The sequence below is a fragment of the Benincasa hispida genome, chromosome 9 (genome assembly GCF_027475165.1).
Source record: "Benincasa hispida cultivar pf3 chromosome 9, pf3_genome.v1.1, whole genome shotgun sequence".
NCBI classification, from domain to species: Eukaryota; Viridiplantae; Streptophyta; class Magnoliopsida; order Cucurbitales; family Cucurbitaceae; genus Benincasa; species Benincasa hispida.
The window spans coordinates 67,005,660-67,028,285 of record NC_143486.1 but is presented as its reverse complement, the minus strand read 5'-3'; the positions used below and the strand labels follow the sequence as shown (position 1 = coordinate 67,028,285).

General features: G+C 34.5%; 3 protein-coding genes across 3 annotated transcripts; all 3 read right to left on the bottom strand.

The window, feature by feature from the left end:
- Positions 1 to 529: 529 nt before the first annotated feature.
- Positions 530 to 4,478, bottom strand: IQD32 (IQ-domain 32). Its single transcript, XM_039042691.2, has 6 exons — positions 4,158 to 4,478; positions 3,281 to 3,613; positions 2,985 to 3,197; positions 2,755 to 2,832; positions 1,008 to 2,658; positions 530 to 915 (listed from the first exon to the last, which is right to left on the bottom strand). The coding sequence occupies exons 1-6, from the start codon at positions 4,242 to 4,244 to the stop codon at positions 896 to 898; spliced, it is 2,382 nt and encodes a 793-aa protein (XP_038898619.1). The 5' UTR covers positions 4,245 to 4,478; the 3' UTR covers positions 530 to 895.
- Positions 4,479 to 7,362: 2,884 nt separating this feature from the next.
- Positions 7,363 to 13,647, bottom strand: LOC120086299 (Regulator of chromosome condensation (RCC1) family protein). The gene is made up of 16 exons (XM_039042867.2): positions 12,942 to 13,647; positions 12,678 to 12,739; positions 12,501 to 12,568; positions 12,291 to 12,412; positions 11,973 to 12,078; positions 11,813 to 11,864; positions 11,139 to 11,256; positions 11,002 to 11,032; positions 10,871 to 10,894; positions 10,586 to 10,710; positions 9,757 to 9,838; positions 9,483 to 9,605; positions 9,346 to 9,399; positions 9,203 to 9,272; positions 8,156 to 8,189; positions 7,363 to 8,018 (listed from the first exon to the last, which is right to left on the bottom strand). The coding sequence occupies exons 1-16, from the start codon at positions 13,138 to 13,140 to the stop codon at positions 7,648 to 7,650; spliced, it is 1,641 nt and encodes a 546-aa protein (XP_038898795.1). The 5' UTR covers positions 13,141 to 13,647; the 3' UTR covers positions 7,363 to 7,647.
- Positions 13,648 to 19,199: 5,552 nt separating this feature from the next.
- Positions 19,200 to 21,199, bottom strand: LOC120086858 (glyoxal oxidase-related protein). The gene has a single exon (XM_039043675.2). It carries the CDS (start codon positions 21,141 to 21,143, stop codon positions 19,512 to 19,514), a length of 1,632 nt encoding a protein of 543 aa, XP_038899603.1. The 5' UTR covers positions 21,144 to 21,199; the 3' UTR covers positions 19,200 to 19,511.
- Positions 21,200 to 22,626: the final 1,427 nt, after the last annotated feature.

Here is a 22,626-nt window from a genome sequence, read left to right as displayed (position 1 = left end):
TCCTCAATGTGGCATTTATGCATGCATGTAGTAACGATCCCCTTTTTAGGTGTCCTAAGAAGTCGGGTTGTTACACAACAGCTGTATAACAAAAACCCTAGTTGGTCCAGAGGGATGGTGGAGGTGAATGATTGAAATGAGCTTAGATTGACGAAGAATAAGTGCTAGAGTTGCTAGGGTTTATGGAAATCATAGTCGTGAACGAAAGAAGAAGACGAAAATGAAAATGAAAAACACAGAAAGATTGAGTAAAATTACCACTCAGATACCATATCATGATAATTGAGAGGGAAAATGAAAATTCATGTTATTCCACAAAAGAGAAATCCTCTCTTGAATATAGATACATGTGCACGGCACGAAATAATAGAAATTAAATGGATATTAATAGAATACGGGAGAAATATATAACAAAATACATATATTGTAATAAGTTCCAACCTTAGACTTTTACGTCATAGATATTTGCTTCGAGTTATTTAAGCTTAGTTGACAACTAACCACTTCATTCAACATCGTACCTTGTCAATTTTGCGAAGGGGAGGTGTGGTAAGGATAATTACCACTTTTATATAAGAATATAACAATAGTAACGAACTGATGGTGGATCATCAATCACAATTTACACAAACTAAACCCAAATGTATATATAACCTTTCCCGTGGTAACCAAACTTCTAGAACAGATGTTACAAACTGCACCAATTTCAGTAGCGATGCTACTCACGAAACTCAAAGAACCGAAAAGAACATGAATCATATATACTCAGTAAAATATTGGTCCACTAATCAAACCCAAATTCATCCTTCAGATCTAATGCTAGTCATAATGTCGGTCTTTGAGGCTGTGATCACTTCAAAAAATGTTGATCACAAGGAAGCCCCAAATTCACCATCTATCTTTGCCACTTTCTCTCTGAAAATTAAAATAAAAGGCATAACCAGTAAGCAAAACAAATATATAAATATGTTTTTTGGGGAAACGAAAATTTTAACAAGAACGTTTACCATTTCCCTTTCCGTTCTTCTGTGCTTGAGAAGTTGATCTTTGGATTCGTGGGGAACCCTGCCTTCCATTGGCACCAGGTAATGAATGCCTTTTCTTGATGTAGATTTCTGCATCTTGGACATCTGGACTGGATCTTGGAGAATTGTTTAAATGCACCTTAGCTCTGGCAGACTCTGTAGCTCGCATGAAATGAGGGAGAGATTGATTGCAACTGCTTTCTCTCGACTCTTCTTCAAGATGATCAGATCTTGCTGAGCCAAAAGAATTGCGTCTCTTTTCAATCTTCTCATCTTTAGGAAAAGGTTCCAAATGATTTGGCGAGTCAACATTGCGATGGAGATTTGAGGGTGATTTCTTACTAGCAGTTAGTGACTTGCGCTTGTGGTTGCTTCTGCTCGCATCAGTTTTTCTCTTATTAGATTTTATTGAGATCTGACTGGGAGGTGTTCCTTGGGATTCAAGATGAGTGACATGGCTTCTTGGAGAGGCTGATGGGGACAACCTGTAATTACCTGTTTCAGCATCCTGTTTTCTCTGCAGATCAGATGCATTTACGTCCGGCTTCAATTCATTTTGAGTAGACTTCACAGTTATTTTGTTGATGAATTCGCCAGAGACAACACTAGACTTTTCTGGAGACGCCAAAAGAGGTTGATATAAGTTTGACACTAGACTGGAGGGAGCACTACCCACGTCAATTTCTGTGCTCTTATTACTGCTACGGTCATGGACACATATCTCAGTTACATTGGTTTCATGCTCATATTCTAAGGCTCCAGCTTCGGATAAATCGGGTGAATCAAGAGTAGAGGTAATAGAAAGTTCAGTCCCACAGTCAGAGCCACCAATTCGAACCGTCCTGGATCCATTTGTGATGAAGTCTTCTGTAGTGGACAACTCCTCCGTCCTTAGAGCAGTACCTGAAGCAGATGACATAGCACCAATACGAGACTCTGCCCCAGTTTCTTGATATGATGAACTGATTGATCTACCTGAACTTTCCATCGAACTCAATTCTTGAAATTTGGACTGTGCAGCAATGAAAGCTGGATTACTTGCCCTCCTCGAACCAAAGATAGTCTTTTTCTCCTTCACCTCTGGTTGATTTGAGGAAAACATCCCAGTCGATGTTTTGTTTTGCTGGATTTCTGTTCCAAGCTTCTCTGTATGAGTGTTATACTGCAACTGAGAATCTGCGACCAATTGCATCCTCTGATCTAAGGGAGAATTTGCCTCCATCAAGGTCTCTTTCACATTCCAGACATCTGTATCCTCCTCAACCCATGCCTGCTCCAAACCCTCCGTCTTGGAAGAGGTAAGTTGACATGGCTGAAACTCTGCACTGTCCATATCATAAGTAATCAAGTTATCTTCACTTTCAGAATGCACAACTGATTCCCCAACGCAGGTTCTTGAAACAGCTGACTTGCAAAAAACATTAGAGTCAATCCCAGCACTAACTTCAGACGCACAAAGTGTTTTTTTCTTTTCCTTTCCTTGCTCCCCCGTCATGAACTCTGCTTCCCTCATCTCCAGAACATCGACTGATGAAAAAGACGTCCATCTCTCCAACCATTTCCAAGTAGTCTCAGATTTAGAATGTTGGTAACTAATGTTGATAGGTCCGGTGGTTGATGTAGACTCCAGCAGCTTCAAATAAAATAAAAACCAGTTTTATAAGATATAAATATATGTAATTGTTATGGTGCTTAATTCTTAACAAATCACAGGATAACAGAATAAAACCTGTCGAACAAAGCTGTTGCCAAGTAATTTCTCAATTGAAACGTAAGTCTCACTTGATTTCCTCAACTTTTCCTTCTCCTGAAATACAAGATACAAAATAAAGAGGAGGTAGCATGAATATTTCTTTCGTTATCATCGCTCTCATGCATAATTGGATTGGTAATTTGAAGCCATGAACAGTATGCATATTTTTTTAAAGTCAAAATCAAATCTGGGTTAAGTTGTGTTACCAAGGCCTTATATCTATTGCTGTCCACGTCCTGTTCTTCAGAATTTGACTGTTCAAGTGCCAAATGGGTAAAACGTGCACGCACAAGAGCTTGGAATTTGATGATGGCCTGAATACAGCGAAGAGTTTCAACAGCATGTTTCCTGACCAAGCGCCCACGGATAGCAGCTTGCAACTTAACCACATTCTTAAGCTTCAGAAGCTCTCCTCGGGCCTGCAAAAGAAGTTCACATAAATGAAGGGACAAGGATGGGGATCGGTCATAATATCTGATCTGAACATTTCAATAGAACATACCAACCACCCTCTGACAACAGTCTGGATGATAATAACGCTGCGTTCCTCAATATCAACGTCAACTTTACTCTCCTTTTGAATGACATCAACAACTTCAGATTCCTTGAGATTTTCAGTACTCTGTAATTGAGGTTTCTCGCTTGCGCACTGCAAAACAGGATCTTTTTCTATTATAGAACCGTTAGTTGGTGGCTGGAAGTTAATGTTAGCAGTATCGAAGCTCTCTTTATTTCCAGGAGAAGCGATTTCAGCTATCACAGTGTTGCTTAGCACTCGTTGCCGGCTAGATCTCTTTCGAAAACTCCAACCTTGTTTGTCATTCAAACGCTTGCTCTGGATAAATTTAAATTGGATCATATTATATGAAACACAAATGCAACATAAAAATGACTAAAATACACATTCCGTATCTTGATCCAATCGCGCATAACAAGAAATGAACCAAAACTTGGAACAATAGCACTTTTAACACTACAGAAAGGCATAATCTCACAAAGATGCATTGAGAAAAGGACAGTAAAGCGATAGAAGGTAATCGAATCCGTAATGCAGCACAATTCTCATAAAATGCTTAGCAAGTCTCCACTATAATTCATTTCTTAATTCCAATTATTTGATAAGCGAGAAACAAACTAGATCATTATCGCTAGATTTTAGCAGAACACAAATTCTAGAAACATCAAATATTGCTTATTCAGTAAACCCGCCGAAACAAGTACATTGCTCACTTCCACTAAGTAGAGACTAAATTTGAGCATTAAACGCCAGTTCAACCAAAGAGATACATTCATAATAAGCAGAAAACTAAAAGAAAAGCAAAAGCTGAGAAAGCAAACGAAGAAAAGCCAAAATTCCGAAGAGCCAATGAGATAGATACCTCAGGAATATCATTATCAATGTCATCTTTCTCCCTCGAATCACCACCGCACGCGATTATCTTAAAGCACGAAGTAGACTTCCCCATAGCTACAAACCTTTCACCGACTGTTTCACAGATCTAGGAGACCAAAAACAAAACCCTCCAGCACTAGACTAGCATCGGGAGCACCAAAAAGAGGCCACACAGAGGAATCCGGAACTCAAAAACCACTAAAACTCAACAAAATTTAGCTATTTGAAATCCGTTTCAGCAAAAGAACGAGAGGGAGTGGGGAGGCCGAGGGAGAAAGGCTTCTGCAGTTCTGCTCCTTTCAAGTATTGCAGATAAAAATAATAATAAAATATTTCAATTCCCCAATTTCTCGACAATTACTCGCGATAAATTACGTTTACTAAGTCAATATCGTTTTAATTAATTTAAATAAAGATATCATGTGGTTAAAAATATGGGCCACCGGCAAAGCGATAGAAGGTAATCGAAACCCCTTCCCCTATATATATTTTTCAATCTGTTTCACTGTTCAATTATATAATAAAATTATTGCTTCTATAATTTCAGCAATAATAAAATCAAATAATGAAGTCAATTAAATAATATGCCCAAAATAGAGAAAGGAAAAAGATATTAGATGGGACGGAAAATTTCTAGATTAATGTCACTAATTTCGTATAATGATTTACACATTTTAAATTTTGAGATGATTATTATAAAATAAATAATATAGTTAAAATAAGAGTGGAAACTGGAAATAGTATAAAACTATTGGATATTAATACTGAGATTGAGGCCAATTATTTTACTGCCACATGTGTGAGATGGGAAGATTGGAAATTCAGGAGACAGAAAATGTGTGACAGGGTAATATGGACAAAGACAGTGTGACATGATAATTAAATTAAATTGGAGGCTACGGATGTAGCTCAACTTGGAGACCATTTTTTTTTTAAAATAAAAAAAGGTCTAATTTTAGATCAATGAAATTTTATGATATAGTTATTTTGATTCATATAACTTGCTCCAACCTCGCAAATTAACCATATATAGTTTGAAGATTCACCCAACATTTCCATGTAAATGGAAGATATGCTTCATATTCAATACTACCACGCTACAAGGTTGGTTCATGTAGTCTGCCTGAACCATATGGATAAAATTTAAAATTTGTATAACTAAAGATACTATATTGAAATTAAGTTCAAACCATAAACACCAAATCGAAACATCTAAAATTATTGGGAATAAATTAAAATTAAACTCAAATTTTAAGGATCAAATTAAAAATATATATAATTATGCGGACTTGAACTTCAAGTGATATATATATATATATATCATAATTCATAACACAACAGGAATTATAGTAGCATTGGAAACTAAAATTATATGAAATTAAAGGTCTGCTTGGATTGACTTAGAAAAAAATATTTTTCAAAAATTTATTTTCATTTGATAAAAACACTTATATGTTTGACAACTTTTTTCAAATTTATTTTTATATATAAATTTGTTGGTTTGTTATATACTAATAGTGCTTTCACTAATGTCAAATTACTATAAAATGGAACTAACAATTTAAAATAATGGTGGTCGGTGGTGGTCGCGGAGAGCAATAGTAGCCATGGGAACATAATGGAAGTATGGTAGACGACTTTTGGAGAGTTTTAGTCATTATAAGAATTGGACAAATTAAGGAGAGATTAACTATTAAACATTTGAAAATCATTTTTAAAAAAAATATTTTCAAGTGTTTATCTTAAGCGAATTTATTTTATAAATTCATTTTTTTTAATTCATTTTAAGTAGTTGTCAAATACTTAAATTTTTTCAAAATGACTTATTTTTTAAATTAAACGGTTGAAATGGTGTTCTTCTATTCGTCATTTCCTATTTGGATGAAATAACAATTATGAGTTTCTGGTAGGGCACCTCTTCGTTCTTGCAACTACTCACCTACCTCAATAGCAGGTAATAACCCACACATATACATGTGATGACACTAATGGCCATAGTATCCAACCATAATATTTCTAGGTTTTTTCTATAATAATAAAAGTGACTGACACAGTTTATGTTAAATTGAAATTTGAGTTTTTTAAACATACCAAAAATCTCAACACAAATCATTTGCACTCGAAAAATGAAACTAAATTTTTTAGTTCAACAATATACAAATTGTAGTATTTGAATTCTGACCTCTTGGTAGAGAGAGTGTGTATATTTAAATCAGTCGATGCATGTTAAAAATGAAGGTTGATGGATTAAGATCGGATTTAATAGAAAATTTGAGTTAAAATGAAGCAAAATAGGTGACAAGAGAGACAATAATTATGTTGGTGAAAGAATGTTTGAAGAACCAACCAGGGCATATTATGAGGTATATGACACTGCACCGTCAGGACGAAGGACCTCACACCATGGGATGTCTGGTGGAGCCAGACTCACATGGGTTGATTGCCAAGAATCATGTGAATGCTTCAAAGTGTAGTGTACTAAAATTGGCCAACGATTTTGAAATTACTAAGCCCACAAGGAATCAATGTATGTTTCTATTTAAGCCACTTGATTCCCCACAAGCCCCAGGAGCTCTCTTGAGAGATACTGTGGTCGGGGATCTTACCCATCTAACAAAAACACAAAAACAAATGTCAAACAACTCGGAATTTTAATCAATCAAATACTTTGTATATACTTTCATTACCCGGTTTGGATTGATCTAAAGCATATGCTGAACCCGGTTCATTGTGTGGCATGTTACACTTTGGTTCCTTTTTCAAGTTGAATGTGACAGTGTTGCCAATATGGCAAACATAAGATGTTACTGTGAACCTTGCTTTATGAACTGGAAAGATGATGAAAAAGACAAAGGGAGAATAATATGCACAAACTCTCCAGAACTAGTAATCCAACAGCGTCTTCTTTCAAAGAGGGGGTTGAGATGTTAGAGTCCTTGAAGATGGGTCCTCCCCTCTCTCTCATGGCTGTATCCAGCGAAGCTCAGCTAGGAGCGAGATGAACTTGAGAAACCCCTGATGCGCTCTCTTCCTGTTCCTTGCTTTAGTTTAGAAGCAAGCATGATTGCTCCCATTGGCCCCAGCACAAACTTCCTCGAGATTCATCGAATATCAGATGTCCTACACAATGCAGAGGTTAACATTGCTGGATGTTTTACGACTAAGACTTATAATAGGTGATGAGAGTGTTGTTCTCAGAACAATCACGTGAAAGAGACTTTCCATTTAGCTCTAAAAATTTCGAAATGTTTTTACACTCGATATACCTTCAAAACTCAAAAATAAAAGTCTTGCTGAAGTTCTGAACAATCAATGTCATCAGGTAAGTTAGTGTACATCTCTGGATAATCATATCATTGAAAATAAATGGTGGGGAAATAATCTCAAAACTGCAGATATATCGTCTGGTGTAATAGATGGTTGAATTCATTTTAATTGAAGGGTCACCAATTAAACCTACACTATGACGGATGGCTTCATGTCTTCCGAGGTCTGCCTCTCTTAGCTCCTACTGCTTTTCCTTGAGAAGCTGCTGGTTTCTTGTTGTTCGATGGGGGACGACCCCGTCCACGACCCATGCCGTTCCCGCCACTGGATGACTTTTTACCACCCTTTCTGCTACCTCTACCCTTACTTTTGCTTCCATACTGTTCACTCGTATCTGATAGCCCATTGGCCTCTTCATCGCTACTGTCATCATCTTCATTTTCCCCCTCTTCTTCCTCCGAGTCTGTTGAATCTTTTGATTTCTTCCTCTTTTTCGCATTCTGAGATGCTTTAGCAGCCTTTGGAGTTGACTTGATGGCTGAACCTTTACTCTGTGGTATCGGATCCGATACCGCATTCTCTGCATCCAGAATAATAGCTTCAGTCTCTGAAATTCCCACTATAATCCTCTATCTTAATCTCAACTTTCACATGCCAAAGCGATCCTGATTATCCTTAATAACCATATTATCTTGTTTATTATTAGTGTTAACATACCTTCATCAAAAGCTTTGCCATCGTGTATATCAAGCTGTTATCAAATAAACTAAAAGTTAGAAGTATACATATACCCAAGTAAAAAGCAACATTTATAATGAAAACCGAACAAAAAAAAAATGGAAAGAGCTGTTTGATAGGTAAATAGCAGTGATTAACAAATGAAAAATGGAAAATGCTGAAGAGTACAGATGCATTTGCTATATATGACTAGTCCTGGTATGTCATTGCAGAATACAGCAGTTTCAAGCACAGCGCAGTTAAGAAAAAGGTCAAGAAAAGCAAGGGAAGGCAAGTCCAGCTGCTCCAATTCCAGAGGAACAAATTGTTATGAATGTGATTCCTCTTTTTTTATGGAAACCCTTAAATAATAAAGGGCCCATAACAAAAATGATAGGCCTCAGTCTCAATTTTATTTATCAACAATGGGAAAGGATTCAAGAGCTCCCCAATCTCTTCCAATTCTCTTAACAGAACCTAGTCACAGAAAAGATGCCCCCTCCCTCGGCACAACTCTTTCAAAAAGGGTCCATCCTCTACCCAACTAACAGTCGCATGGACACAGCAAAATGTAAATTTACCACCCAACACTCATTCGCATGGTTACCTTCCTTCCTACTGGTATACAAATTAGTAATAGGAGACCTTCACAATATCCATTGCTCCATTACCTGAATCATCCTTCCAACTTTACACAAACATGTATGTTTGGAATTGTCATCCACCCCTCACTTCTCATACATTTTCCCAGATATTGCACACTAAATTTGAAAACAAGAAATAAATTCTGGAAATGGGGAAGGGAACTATTACCAAACATGCTTTAAATATTAAACAGACAGAAAATAGAGAAGATAAGTGTTAACAAACAAGGCTTGAATATCTTGGAACCTAATTACAATCGATTAAAACAATTTCCATAAACCATCAACTTACCCATAACATTTTGAACACGTTGACATCTATTTCAAAACCAAAATATTTGGAAAGCATACTAAATGTCATTAAAGTGAGGACATTGATGAATGTATACTTTTAAACTGTTACCTGAGCAAGTCGATCAGCTACATTTGTTCTATCAACAACCACCATAGAATGTCCAGCACCACATGCAACACTAAAACAAAAATAAAAATCTGTAAAATCCTACAATACTTAAGGAGAGCCTCTATATATAAATACTGATATACCTTATGATATGCATGTTCTCCAGGATATCAACCTTTTTGGGTACTGCCGAAGACCTAAACAGCAGAGGCCGGAATAAGATAACATTTAAGATGAAGACAACTAGGCAAGAGGCATTTAGGATTGCAAAAGGACATACTTCTGCCCCATTGGGCCATATCCAAGCTCTCCATATTGTGCATGACCCCAACTAATGCACGAGTTATCGGCACCCACAAAATGGTGCATGTTGCCCGAATCCATGCATCTTATATTCCATCCACTGAGTGAAAAGAAACAAGCACATAGCTTGATGAAACAATATATGAAATAATTCCAAAGAGAAGGCACAATACAATAATTCAAATTCACATTGATAATAAATAGTAGAGGGAGAAAAACTCTACATAGAGCAACATATAGCGGAGCAAAACCTTAAATCCATGAGAGGTTTGGGATACATCCAGTCATCTCCAGCATTTTTTATTTTTCCCCACATATATAGCTGCCCTCCACCTGGGGAAAAAAAAATATCAATGTGTACCAAAAAGCTAGGCTAGTATCACATCTCCAGTTCGAGTTCAAGTTCAACAGATCATCTCTGTCATCATACAAAATACTTCAATACCTAAAAGACTTCTTGCAATGAAAAGAACGAGAAAATCAAACTCAAAAGCAACAAATAGAGGAGTGACAGGTTGCATAAAAATCAGTGGATATACAATTCAGAACACTACAAAGATGGGGGTACGCCATATGCATGAGGTAAAATACATAGCAAACAGAAGACTCATCAGAAACTGAGTTCGGAGGCAGTGGTGGTAAAAGAAAATTCACAAGGTAGAATAATTTGTTAATGGAAGCAATTTATTTAACACATAATAATAATAATAATAATAATTGTAATAATAATAATAATAATAATAATAATAATCAGAATGATAATAATAATAATAATAATTTTTTAGAAAAAAAAAAAAAAAAAAAAAAAAAAAAGGAACATTGATTGGTTTTTTTTTCAAGTATTTACCTTGTTTGTAAAGCAACAATCGAATAGTTTGTTTTAGCATTTATAACCACTAAAGTGGAATAATGACAAAGCCTCAAAGAGTAAAATGGAAAGCCAAGGACAGAGATATATCCTTATTCCTTCCAAAAGAAAGTTGAGACAAAAAATCATTTTTCTTTGATAAGAGAGACAAAAAATAATTTGAAAATCAGTTTTTGAAACAATGTCCAGGCCCTCATGTTAGAAACTAGTACCTGCAGTACAAGAAGAGTTCATAGCCCCCGCTGAAACGATAGCATCAGGAGGCAAAGTATTTTTCCTCTGGAATACATCAATACGTCGAGGGGCCCATTCATCCTTCTGCTCTCTATGCCCGAGTCTGCAAATCAACACGTCCAAAAAGTCAACACAAATTGAGAAGTTGAACAAAGAGGGGGGAGGTGGTGACTGAGAACAAGATAAAGAGAAGAAGAGCTAGAAAGGGTATTCGAGTTGTGGAATTGCAGGTAACCAAATGCAAGCTGATCCATATCACAAACCTTCCATAACCGCCAAAGCCCCATCTAAAAATAAAAGTAAACATTAACAAAACAAAGCCATTAGAATCCATGGCATACAACATTGACAAAACAAAGTAAACATCAAGAAAGTAGCCTAAAGCAACACTCACGTATAGACAAAGCCATTAGAATCCACAGCCACTGCATTCCATTAAAAAAAAAAAAAAAAGAAACATAAGTATTAACAAGCAGGTCCAACAGGTTCCAAAAGTGGCTGCATACCATAGAGGAAGGTTGTATGACAAACCTGTATGATTTGTTCCACATGCAACTTTAACAATTTTTTCTCCAGCAAGGGAAGCAATTGCTCTGGGGCGTGGTTGGGCTTCGTAAGCAAGTCTCACTGAGCTATCCTTTGTGTTGTACTGCAATCACATTTTTAGGAATGCAAACTTCATATAAAATAAGTCTTAGCATATCTTACCATTATGAGTACAACAGTGCTTAATGTATTAGGCAAGCATCCCAAATAAAGTTGTGTGAGCATAATCTTAACACCAATTCTCTCATATTATTAATACAGAAAGTTAAATTACAGCAAGTACACGGGTTCCTGGACAAAAAAAAAGGGTCTAAAATGCTGTCATATTCCCATAACACATGGAATAGATGGAAAATTAAAAAATCAGCAAACTTTGAGGGAAGCTAATAGTTGAAAAGTACATTTCTAACAATCACAACCAATGCTTCAGACATAGACCATAAAGGTCGTTTGGGTATTAAAATCACAAAAACAAGATTCCACACTGAAACAATAATTTCAAAAAGCCTGCCTCACACTTGGTAATCACATATCAGACTACAATACTTGAATGAACATAATGGAATGATTCTCACGATGTACAGTGAAAGATATTCCATTTGTTCAATTCAAACTAAAAGGAAAGGAAGAAAAAGTAGTAAGAAAACATTGTATAGTACCTCATTATCTGTTCCATGACCAAGCTGTCCATACTGTGGAAGTCCAGCAGTACTGAGAAAACCAAAAGGCAAAACAACCATTGCTACAAGTAGTCAAGAAAGATGAAATAAAGCAAGAAACTGACAAGAACAATAGAATCTAAAGATACACAAACCATACAGTATAGAAGCTCCTTCAATAGAAGATAACCACACAGTGAATTCACCTCCACAAGCAGTATTTTGCACTTCAGATACAAGACATCGCACAGGAGAGAACTCAATCTCTACATAACAAAAAGAAAGAAAAAGAAACAACGATCAAATACAAGAAAAATTTTCAGTTAGAAATGAAGTTAACTTAACATATGGACATGCACTGATACCCAATTCCCATATGCAACCATTCCAAGGCACATTTCAGATTTCTCTTTCTAAACAATGCAACATAAAAAGTAAACATTTACCTTTAGTAAAAACTCTTATTAATTCAACTCACCATTTTTTATTGAACCTGTACCCAACTGGCCATGTTTGTTCCAACCAAAGGATAGAGAATTTCCATCATCAGTGACCACAACAGTGTGGTTTCTCCCTGCTCCAGCTTTAACCACCTTGTACCTTGCAACATACATCATTAACTCTTAGAAAAACATATTAAACTTGAATAGTCCAATGGATTAAATCTCCGTCAAATATAGTAACATACTTCGAAAGGTCAGATACAATAGTAGGCCTATCTCGTTGAATCAAATCTCCATGACCCAATTGACCTTTCTGAACACAGATAACTTCATAGTTCAGGAAGAATTCAATTAATAGACAAGAAACTATACATACAGGAAAATGAAATGGTTATAAGCTTCAGAGTTGAGAGTAAACATGCCTCATTGCGTCCCCAGGTATAGCAACGCCCTTCCACGTCCAATGCCACACAATGACACGATGCTACGCCAAGATTAACATTCAAAACGTCAATAACCACTTCACTGCAATGCAGGATCAGAGTTGAATACACCATAAAATACATCAAACAACCTCTCTGTCTAGTTTAGGAGAAAAAATGTGACATAAAAACCAAACCTGACCAAACATAACCTATTTTAAAACAAGAAAGTCTCAGTCCCTGAACAGAATAGCAAAAACTTACTGCAACCAGAAGCAACAAAACGAATGTCAACGCCGACAAGCGGACGAAGGCGAGTGGGAGAGACCAAGTTTCCTTCAACGGGACCTTTTTTCCGACCAATTATATCCCAGGAGGTAGCACCACAGAACAAAAGCTCCCCTGCCTTATCTTGCTTCTCCTTAACCTCCTCGACCTCGGAACCGGCATCGAGCGTAGACATTTCCCGCCAAGGTCAGATGGAGCAACGGTAAAAAGGAATTCCAAAAGACACCGGCAGCGAAAAACGACAGAAGGAAGCGGAAAGCAAAGGAGTTGAAAAAAACAAGTAAAGAAATGGGTAAAGAGAAGCTAAAATTGGCGGGAAAATGGAGAAGTTAACGGCTAGTAGAAGAGATCGGGAAGGGTATCAGCTTTTTTCACTCCAAGACGAAGAAGGTGAAGCAAGAAGAAACCCTAATCCAAATGGGAAGCAATAGCAATAACAATAGCAATAGCTAAAGCAAAAGCAAAAGCAAAAATAAAAAATTTTTAAGATAAAATAAAAGAAAAGTGGTGGGGTGGATTTGTTTGGGCATTCCGAGAATTAGGATTTTTCAATTAATAAAGGAAATAAATTCAAATAGAGAGAGAGAGAAGTAGGCATTAGAAATAAATGGATTTTATTGGACTCCGTTCTTTTTTCTTTTTTCTTTTTTTTTTTCCCTCTTTTGGGGTTGCTGAGACTTTTACTTTAAGTCATTATCTCTGAGATTTTCTCTCTTTTTAATCCAAAGTCTTGTCTGTCTTGTCTTCTTCGTTAATCTTGACCGTTCCTGCTCTTTCTGCATTTTATTTCTCCAAATAAATTTAAGAATATACTCTTCTTTTCTCTTTCCTTTTTTTTTTTCAAAATTTTACTTTTATGGAACTTATTGTTTTATTAAAACTGCAACTGCAAAAGCAAAAAACCCGTGAGGAACAGTAAAAAAAAAAAGAAGAAAAAAGCGAAGGAAATAAGGAATTTGTATGGTTCGGAAATTGGAATGGTCGGACGGCGTTGTCTCGGCCTCGTGACCCTATTAACTGTTCCTCGTGATGATCAATTTTGTCGCGGATAAACGGTACATTGTAGGCCCGACCCGACTAAAAGACCTTGATGGGCCTGGCCCAGCTATCTCATACCAACCCAAATAGAATAGAATGTCCAAAAACGTTGTGGGCCTGGCCCAGTTGAGGGTTTGACATGCTCGCACGTCTGTTTCTCATTGAGTTTGAAAAATTGCAAAACCTACTGCCAACTCACTCACCTCCGCACTTTCTTCCCGACAAACATCCTGGAGCTTCTTCTATTGTCTGAATTCGGTATCATCGTTTCTTTGAATATAATTAATAAACACGTCTATTTAATTTGGTTCTCTATTCAATCGCACCCGAGAAGTCCACTGACCAAATTCATGAGTAATAATTAATTTAATTTAGAGAGAGAACTCTTAGATATCACAAGTACCTTCGAATATTCCATATATTGGTTATGCTTCTTTTTCATATCCGACTCTTGATTGCTGGTTCATAGGTGAATCCAGATTTACGTGTCAGTTTCCCCACCATCGCAATTAACCCAAAAGGTAAGTGGACAAGAATATATATAGATTCGAATCCCTAATACCCATTTCGTAACCATATTGCTTTTTCTTTTTCTTTTTTTAAATTAAATCTATTTCTATATATTTTATTCTCATGATTTGTATTTTTCTAGAGTAAAATAATTCAAGTCTTAGTTAAATTTAAAAAGCAAAATAAATTTTTAAAAACCTTTTTTTTAGTTCGCAAGATTTGGTTTGGTTTTTTAAAATACGTAAAACTTAACTTTCAAATGCTAAAAACAAAAAATTAAGGTCCTGTTTGGTTACCATTTCATTTTTTATTTTGGTTTTTGAAAACTAAGTTTATTTTGTTCTCATTTCTTACTCTGATTTGCAACTTTATCAAGTATAATACTTGAATTCTTAACCAGATTTCAAAAACAAAGGCAATTTATTAAAAGCTATTTTTTAGTTTTTTAAATTTTGGTTTGGTTTTTTAAACCTGTGGTAAAAAATAGATAACTAACCAAGAAAATTAGAGGTGGAAATAATATCTATAGACTTAATTTTAAAAAACAATAACCCAAAAACAATGATTATCAAATGATACATAAATGGTTACCAAACGGAACCTAACTTTCTACGTCAATATATGGGGATCAAAATAGTATTTTAAAAAACATATTCGCACATCGTATTTATATATATATAAAAGTTATTATTATTATTATTATTTAATCAATTTCAATAAAAAATAATAATAATAATTTAAGGTACTAAATTTAAAATTCATTGAAAGTACAAGACTATAATTTATCAAACTTCAAAGTATGGAAACTAAAATGATATTTTAACCTATTTATTAGTTGAACTAGATTCAAATTAACCAACCAAAGAGATTCAACTTAACTTGCCTGCAATATGTGTTCACGACCAAGAAATCAGTGGTTCGAATGGACCATATATACTTTAATCTAAAGCTTTAGTCTTGGTCAGTTTTACATTTTAATTTGATGTATATTAGGATTATATATATGAACACATAAATAAGGCATATTATCTTAACGCTTATATTATAATGAATTAGAACTATAGTTTGATGGTTTGTTAAATTTCCACTTCTGACGATTTTTCTTGTACCCACTGGCCATAAAAATAACAGTCCTGGTTTTCAATCAACTTTTTACTTTCTAAATATGACTAATAATTTGAGATTTACTTTTATAAGAATGGCCAGGATCTTTGAGAGATTTTTATGTTACGCTATTTTGATAAAAGTATTGTTGTTTTCAGTTTCTCTCTTCTTTTTTTTTTTTTTTTTTTTTAAGAATACCTCAAATTTTATAAGCCTCAAGGGCAATTAGATGAGCATACATCAAATTTTAAGTTGTTGAAATATTGTTAGAGTGCATATTTGAAATTCATATTAGTATATTATAAGAAGAATATATTTGAGAACCCTTCCTCAAATAATAGAATATATAAATATAATGAAAACCCTAATCAAATAAGCCTCACATAGTTCTTAAAAACAAGGTTATTTACCATGGACAAACAAGACAATTAAAAAAAAAAAAAACTAAAAAAAAAAGTTTACAAAACTTAAAATCCACATGCATGTAAACTTGATTATTTTTATTTTTTTTTTTTTTAGAAAATGTAGACTTGAAATTAACTCAGGTTGAATAAAATGTGGAAAAAAAAAACAATTGTTTGAAGTAAAGTAATTGAAGAAGCAAATGACAAAAAAAAATCCATATAAAGAGGAAAAGGTAGAGATAATTAACGCACAGTAAAGATAACCTCCAATTTGAAAACTTGCTAATCTAATATGTTCTAGTTGTAGAATGATGTTAGAATGTCTTGAATATGTTTTCTAACGTCTCAAACAACGATCAAGTATGGAATTTTCGTTGGTGTCTCTTGAAACTTAAATTATCCGATTATCATCTTAAGGTTTAATAGATCAGTGTATTATATATATAAACTCTCTAATAAAACTTTATTAGTGTCTCTTGTTTTGTAATATGATGTTTTTTTCTCTAATAAAAAATTATTCTCTTCTTTTATCTGTCGATGTAGTTAGCATATTGTTAATGAATCGTGTAAATTTCTATATTGATTTTATATTTGGTATTGAAACTAAATATGACAATAGATAAGAATGAAAAGTTAGAAAATGAAAACGACTCTCTCGTCTTGGGTGTTGGATTTATATTGGATTTGGAGCATAGCATATATAATTTAATGAAAATTTTGACGGCGGAAACGACAGTAAGGTCGGTTCACCCTCTTTTGTCGTCGATTCGAATATTCATATAATAATCCCATGAAATTCATTCGATTAATATTATTATTGGCTAAAGCAAAACAGACTCACCCACTTCCACTGCTTTCTATTCCCTTTTGGAAACCGTCACACCTTTCCATCACAACCAAAGACCTATTTTCGCTCAACCTTTATAAATCTCATTTATTTCATCCCCAATTCCTCATCAATCATAACATCCTATTCATATAAATTACAACACCAACCATTATATTTTAGTTTTCTTTTAATTATATATATAGCTCATTCATATCTCTCTAATTCTTAAATGGTCTTGACAAGCACTTTGTTTGTTTAAAAGGAAAAAATTTGCATTTTCTTCGATTTCATAGGTCCAATTTAGATTACATTTGAGTCGTCTCGGATTTTCAAACTCAATATTTAAAGTTCTAAAGATTTGGCATCATCTTACTTTTGGTTCATACAATTTACTTTCTATTAGACAGTGAATATATATATATATATATATATATACAATCTAAAAGCGATCAATCTTGGTGATAAGACTACTACAGTTAAATTACATGAAGTTAACTTTTCTCTTATGGAAATTGCAAGTTTTCTCTTATGGAAATTGCAAGTTCTCACAATACTGAGGATATGGGCTCAAGAAATTTATTGATCAAGAAACTAGAATTTCGTCAAGATACACCGATGTTGGATATTGGTCTTTGGAAACACCTTTGATTAATGAAAAGATTTTTGGGTGCAAATGGGTATTCAATATTAAGACAAATAACTCACATGCTTATATTGCTAAGTATAAGACAAGACTAGTTGTTAAAGGATAGAACCAATAAACACATATTGATTACACTAAGATTTTTAGTCCAATTGTGAAGCAAGTAACCATTTGTGTTATTTTTCACTTTGGCTCTTGTATAATGGCTGGAAGTTGAGACAAATCGATATTAATAATGTATTTTTACATGGATTGCTAGAAGATGAAGTGTATATGTTTCGATCACAAGGTATGATTAATTCTTTAATCTTTACTGTGATTCATAAATTAAACAAAGCTTGAAGCAAGTAAGTAATCACACTGATATGTAATATAGTTTGTTAAACTAAATCTAACAATAAAGACCATAGGTGAGATTATGTCAATCCCTAGAGTTATAATGTTAAGTTTAAAATTGTGTAATGATTAAGTGTTGTCTCATACATTTCATTTTTCTTACATAGTAAAAAAAAAATAACTCAACTTTTTTATAAAAAAAAAAAAAAAATCTACCACTTGACAACTTTTTATTAAGGTGTTGTCTACATAGAGATGAGTGGAGCCATATGGGATTGGGAAAACCATCTTCTCCCGCTTTTTTAACATACCGTTGGGATAGGTCACTAAAAAACTTTTTATACCCAATTTTCTTCTAATAGCTAACCAAATGGGGTTGGAAAAACCATCTTCTCGACGATATTTAAAGTTGTGTCAGAAAAGATGTTTTTCCCGCCTAAAAAAGTACTAGAAAATGTATCATTTCTTTATGGTTTTTTAGGCGTCGGGAGAAAATTCATTGAAAAAGATAAATTTTCTTGTAATGGATGCTACACCCAATTTTTTTTCTTTAAAATTATAGAGACCCAATTAAAATCTAATTAAATCAAATCTCAATCCTTTTTTTTTTTTTTTTTAAATTTACGACAGTTAACAACTTAACTTTTATTCCCTCTTTATGGGACATTTAATTTTGTGTCAATCGTCAAGTAATTAGTTATCGTTTAATTTGTTGTTTACATTATACGTTTGTGCCACCTATTAGACACCGACTTGCCACATGATTTTTTCACAATTTAATTTTATGGGACGTTTTATGTTCACTTTATTTTTTAACCTCCAATTATAATAGTTGATAATGCTAATTATTATAACCTATAATTATATATAGTATTATTATTTTAAATTTTTTTATATTATAATATATATTATTTTCTAAGTATCTTATGTTTTTCTCATTGCCATGGTGTCTATTATTTCTTATTCAAACTAAAATAGTATGCATTTCAAATATAAACCATTATAACTTACAAATTACTATAACTCACAAACTATAATATCTAACTTAATTAGTACCTCATTACACTCTATGTGAATCAATTACGAACAAAAAAAAATATTAAATCAAGGCCTATAACTTTTAAAAAGACATCATAGAAATATTTCAACTATCAAACTGTAATTGAATAGTTTTTATCTTCTTCGTTTAAGTATTACCAATTTGCATAGACAAAAACTCAAAAACTTCACTAACCTATTATAAACGTTTTGAAAAATAGGGAGATAAAAAAATGAGTGCAATTCTGAAAGCTAAAAGGAAAAAAAACATATATTATAAATATTTCATTTCAAATAATCAAAAGGACTTATAAGCAAGTAAACACCAATCAGAAACCAAGCTATATAATTAAAATTATTTACGGCCAATGAAATTTACAAGTAATAACTAAATAAGTAGCCGACCTTCATCATTTAATTTCCTGCTAATAATAATCCAACTTTTATTCATTTGAAACACATCAAACCTTTCTCCAGTCAAACCACTATATATATATATGCATGTATGTATTTTTTTTTTTTTTCAATTTTCTCCCGGTATATTTATCGACAATTATTGTGTTAAAAAGTAAAACCTCAAAAGACGAATGAAAATAAAATATTATATCCAAACAGAGAAAACTCGAATCGATGTCAAATGTCCGTCACTGAATTTGCACCCAAACTCCCTCGCTGGGAATTTCCTTATGAACAAGGTATAATATATAATATCCCGACGGTGCAATATTACCTGATGCCGGAATTGTAACTTCAACTTCATATTTCAAATTCCCTCTAAGTCTGTACTTCCTGCTGCCCAAAATCAACAGCCTCTGATTCATGGAGAACGAATGAGTATTGAACGACGGCGACAAAATCGTCACCGACAGCCTTGTTGGGTCAACTTTTCCGGGGACTGTGAAACTCACCTTCAATGCTTGCCCGTGTCGAAGCTTTGACGGAGAAACTGGAAATTGGATTGCGGGCCGTAGATATGAAAACTCACGGTCTAAATACGAAGGGGAAAATGCTTCTAACCGCAATTCCGTCGGATAAAGTACGCCGGTGAAATTGTATAACGCGTGTGGATTACTGCCGCCAACGAGAACACGCCCATCGCGGAGTAATATCGCCGTCGAGTGATACATTCGGGGAATTTTAGTCGGATTCTGCAATTCGAATCTTTTACCGCGTGGGTTATTTGTGTGGTACACAACCGGGTTTAAGACCGGTTTCCTGCCGATTTCCCAACCGGCAGTACCGGCGGAGCCTCCGTTAATGAGCAAAACGTTGCCGTTTGGAAGCAACAACATATCAACCATCACTCGGGGTTGCGGCATTGTTTCCATGACCCACTGAGGATTTCGGTCAGTAATTTTAATTCTGGCACAAGTTCTCAACGCCTCTACAAAAACTCCACTATTGGCCTTTGTAAAAGCTCCTTTCGGAGCTCCACCACACACTAATACCTCAACTTCAATGGATTTAGCATCCACTTTCAACGGAAGCATCACGGCAGAGCCAGTACTCGGGTAGCACCGCGGCTCGCCATCAGGAATCGCCGGAAATGTTCTGACGACTCTGTTTTTAGTGTAATCGAATAAAATCGCTCGGTTATTGGCGAATATGAATAAATTCCCATCAGGTTGAAGGAAAACAAATGGGTATAAATTGTTTTCGATTTGATTGTCATTTGTCTCTGCCAAGAAACGCAAATCGAACACTTTTTGAGTTGCTCTATTTTTTGGATAGAATTCGTAATTGAACTGTCTCCGTCCGCCGATGATGATCTGTCTACCGTCGGGAAGAATATGGTTAGTGGCATACCATCGGCGGGCCGATAGTCCCAACTGAATCTCCTCCCAGTCGCAGGTGGGACAGGGCTTGAACATTCTGACTCGGCGTTCGCCGGAATTGAAACCTCCAGTTTGGACGAGAGTTCCATCGGGGAATACGGCGCCGGAGGAACACCAAACGTCGGAATGAACCATGAGTGGTCGGAATGTGTTGGTGATGACATTATACTCAATAGAATGGGCTGTACAGTCTACTTTTATGTTGGCGTTAGGGTCTCTAAGGCATTTTCCTCTGGGCAAAGACAAATTGGAGGGACCAAAATCAGTGCGGTCGAACATCACAACGCGGTCGTTTCGAAGCAATTGCATGTGCATGGCTGATATGCCGACGTTTCTCTGCAGCAACCGCCAACTCCCCCCGGCCGCCTCCGTGGGAGGATAGCCGGAGAAGAGGAGTAAATTGGCAAAAATAAGTGATAAAATGATTGAAGGAGTATACATATTTGGAGAACTTTCGATCTGCTTTTGAATGCATGGTTTAAAGGCGAGTGAGTTTGTTTATATACACGTGTTGAGGACATGGACTTGCACCAATAAGAAAACGCGTGGGTTAGAAGGATACACTAAAACCATTTGAATTAAGAAGGAAAAAAAAAAAAAAAACATCTTTATTTTTTGAAAAGTATTTTAGCCAATCAATATACTCGTAGTTAATAATTCTAAAATTTTCTAATTAGATTTTTTTTTTTTGGTTTTTTTTTTTTAAGGTATCAGGTTGTTTTAGAATCCTCAATCAATAAACTAATATTACCAAAATTTAAATAAATCATAGCAGTTTTGGTTTGTAAATAACATTTTGGATTTAAGAGAGGTTCCACCTTGTGTATGATCGCTGTATGTGTTGATGTGTGATATACTGTAATTCTTATCTATTTGATAACCTTTTATTTTTTTATTTTGGTCCATTTTGTAATATAACTCTAAATGGAAATCAATTTACTAATCAAATTTTGGATTATAATTTATCTATCTACTATATATATGGGCTACATGCAACTTATTTTACGATTTCCTTTTTTGTTATATTTATTCTAATGTTCTTACTTTGTTTAGTTTAAAAATCATTTTTTGTCCATTAAAATTTCATAGACTATAGACTTTGATTTGTACAATATGATCGTTATATATATATTTTTAATCATGTACTAGTTTAATCCTTAAAATTAAACTTTAATATGTAACAATTTTTGTCTTGTAACTTTCAAATTTATAACAATTTAGTCATTATCATGAAAAAATTCATCAAATTTAGTTAACAATTTTGATCCTTTAACGATTTAAGTATTTAAAATTTATAAACAAACTTTACCTTTAATCAGTTTATCAATTAAGATATGGAAGAAATTTCATCAATTTTTAATAGTATATGTGGAAACAGATATTTGATTGAATAAAATCTTGTGTTTACTTGAGAATTATATAGGAAATTTATAGAAAGGACGACAACCTAATTATAGCCTAAATACATAAATTAAGGCATAAATATCTCAACACCCTCCCTCAAACTCTAAGAGAAATTACTCAAGCTAAGAGATGGATCCAATGAGCTTTTACATGGCTTCTGGCCATTTGAGAAGTAGTGATTATGAACCTAATTTAGTTATGCAAATGAGTTAAATTAAGGTGATAGTAACAACTTGAGTTTGTAAGCGGATAAATTGAAACAACTGGATCACAGAAACTGAAGAAGTAATTTTGAATCAAAACACGATAGATCTGGGCGGGAAGCAGAAACCCATGAAAAACCAGACCACAGAGAACTGGCTGGAAATAGAAACTCACGAACTTCTATGTTGGAAACAGAGACCTTCATAAAGATCTAAAACAAAACTCACAAACTTCTAAGCTGAAAACAGAGATCTACAAATGCCAGATTTGAAAACGAAACAGAATAGAGTTGAAACCCATTAACAAAGACAAACCA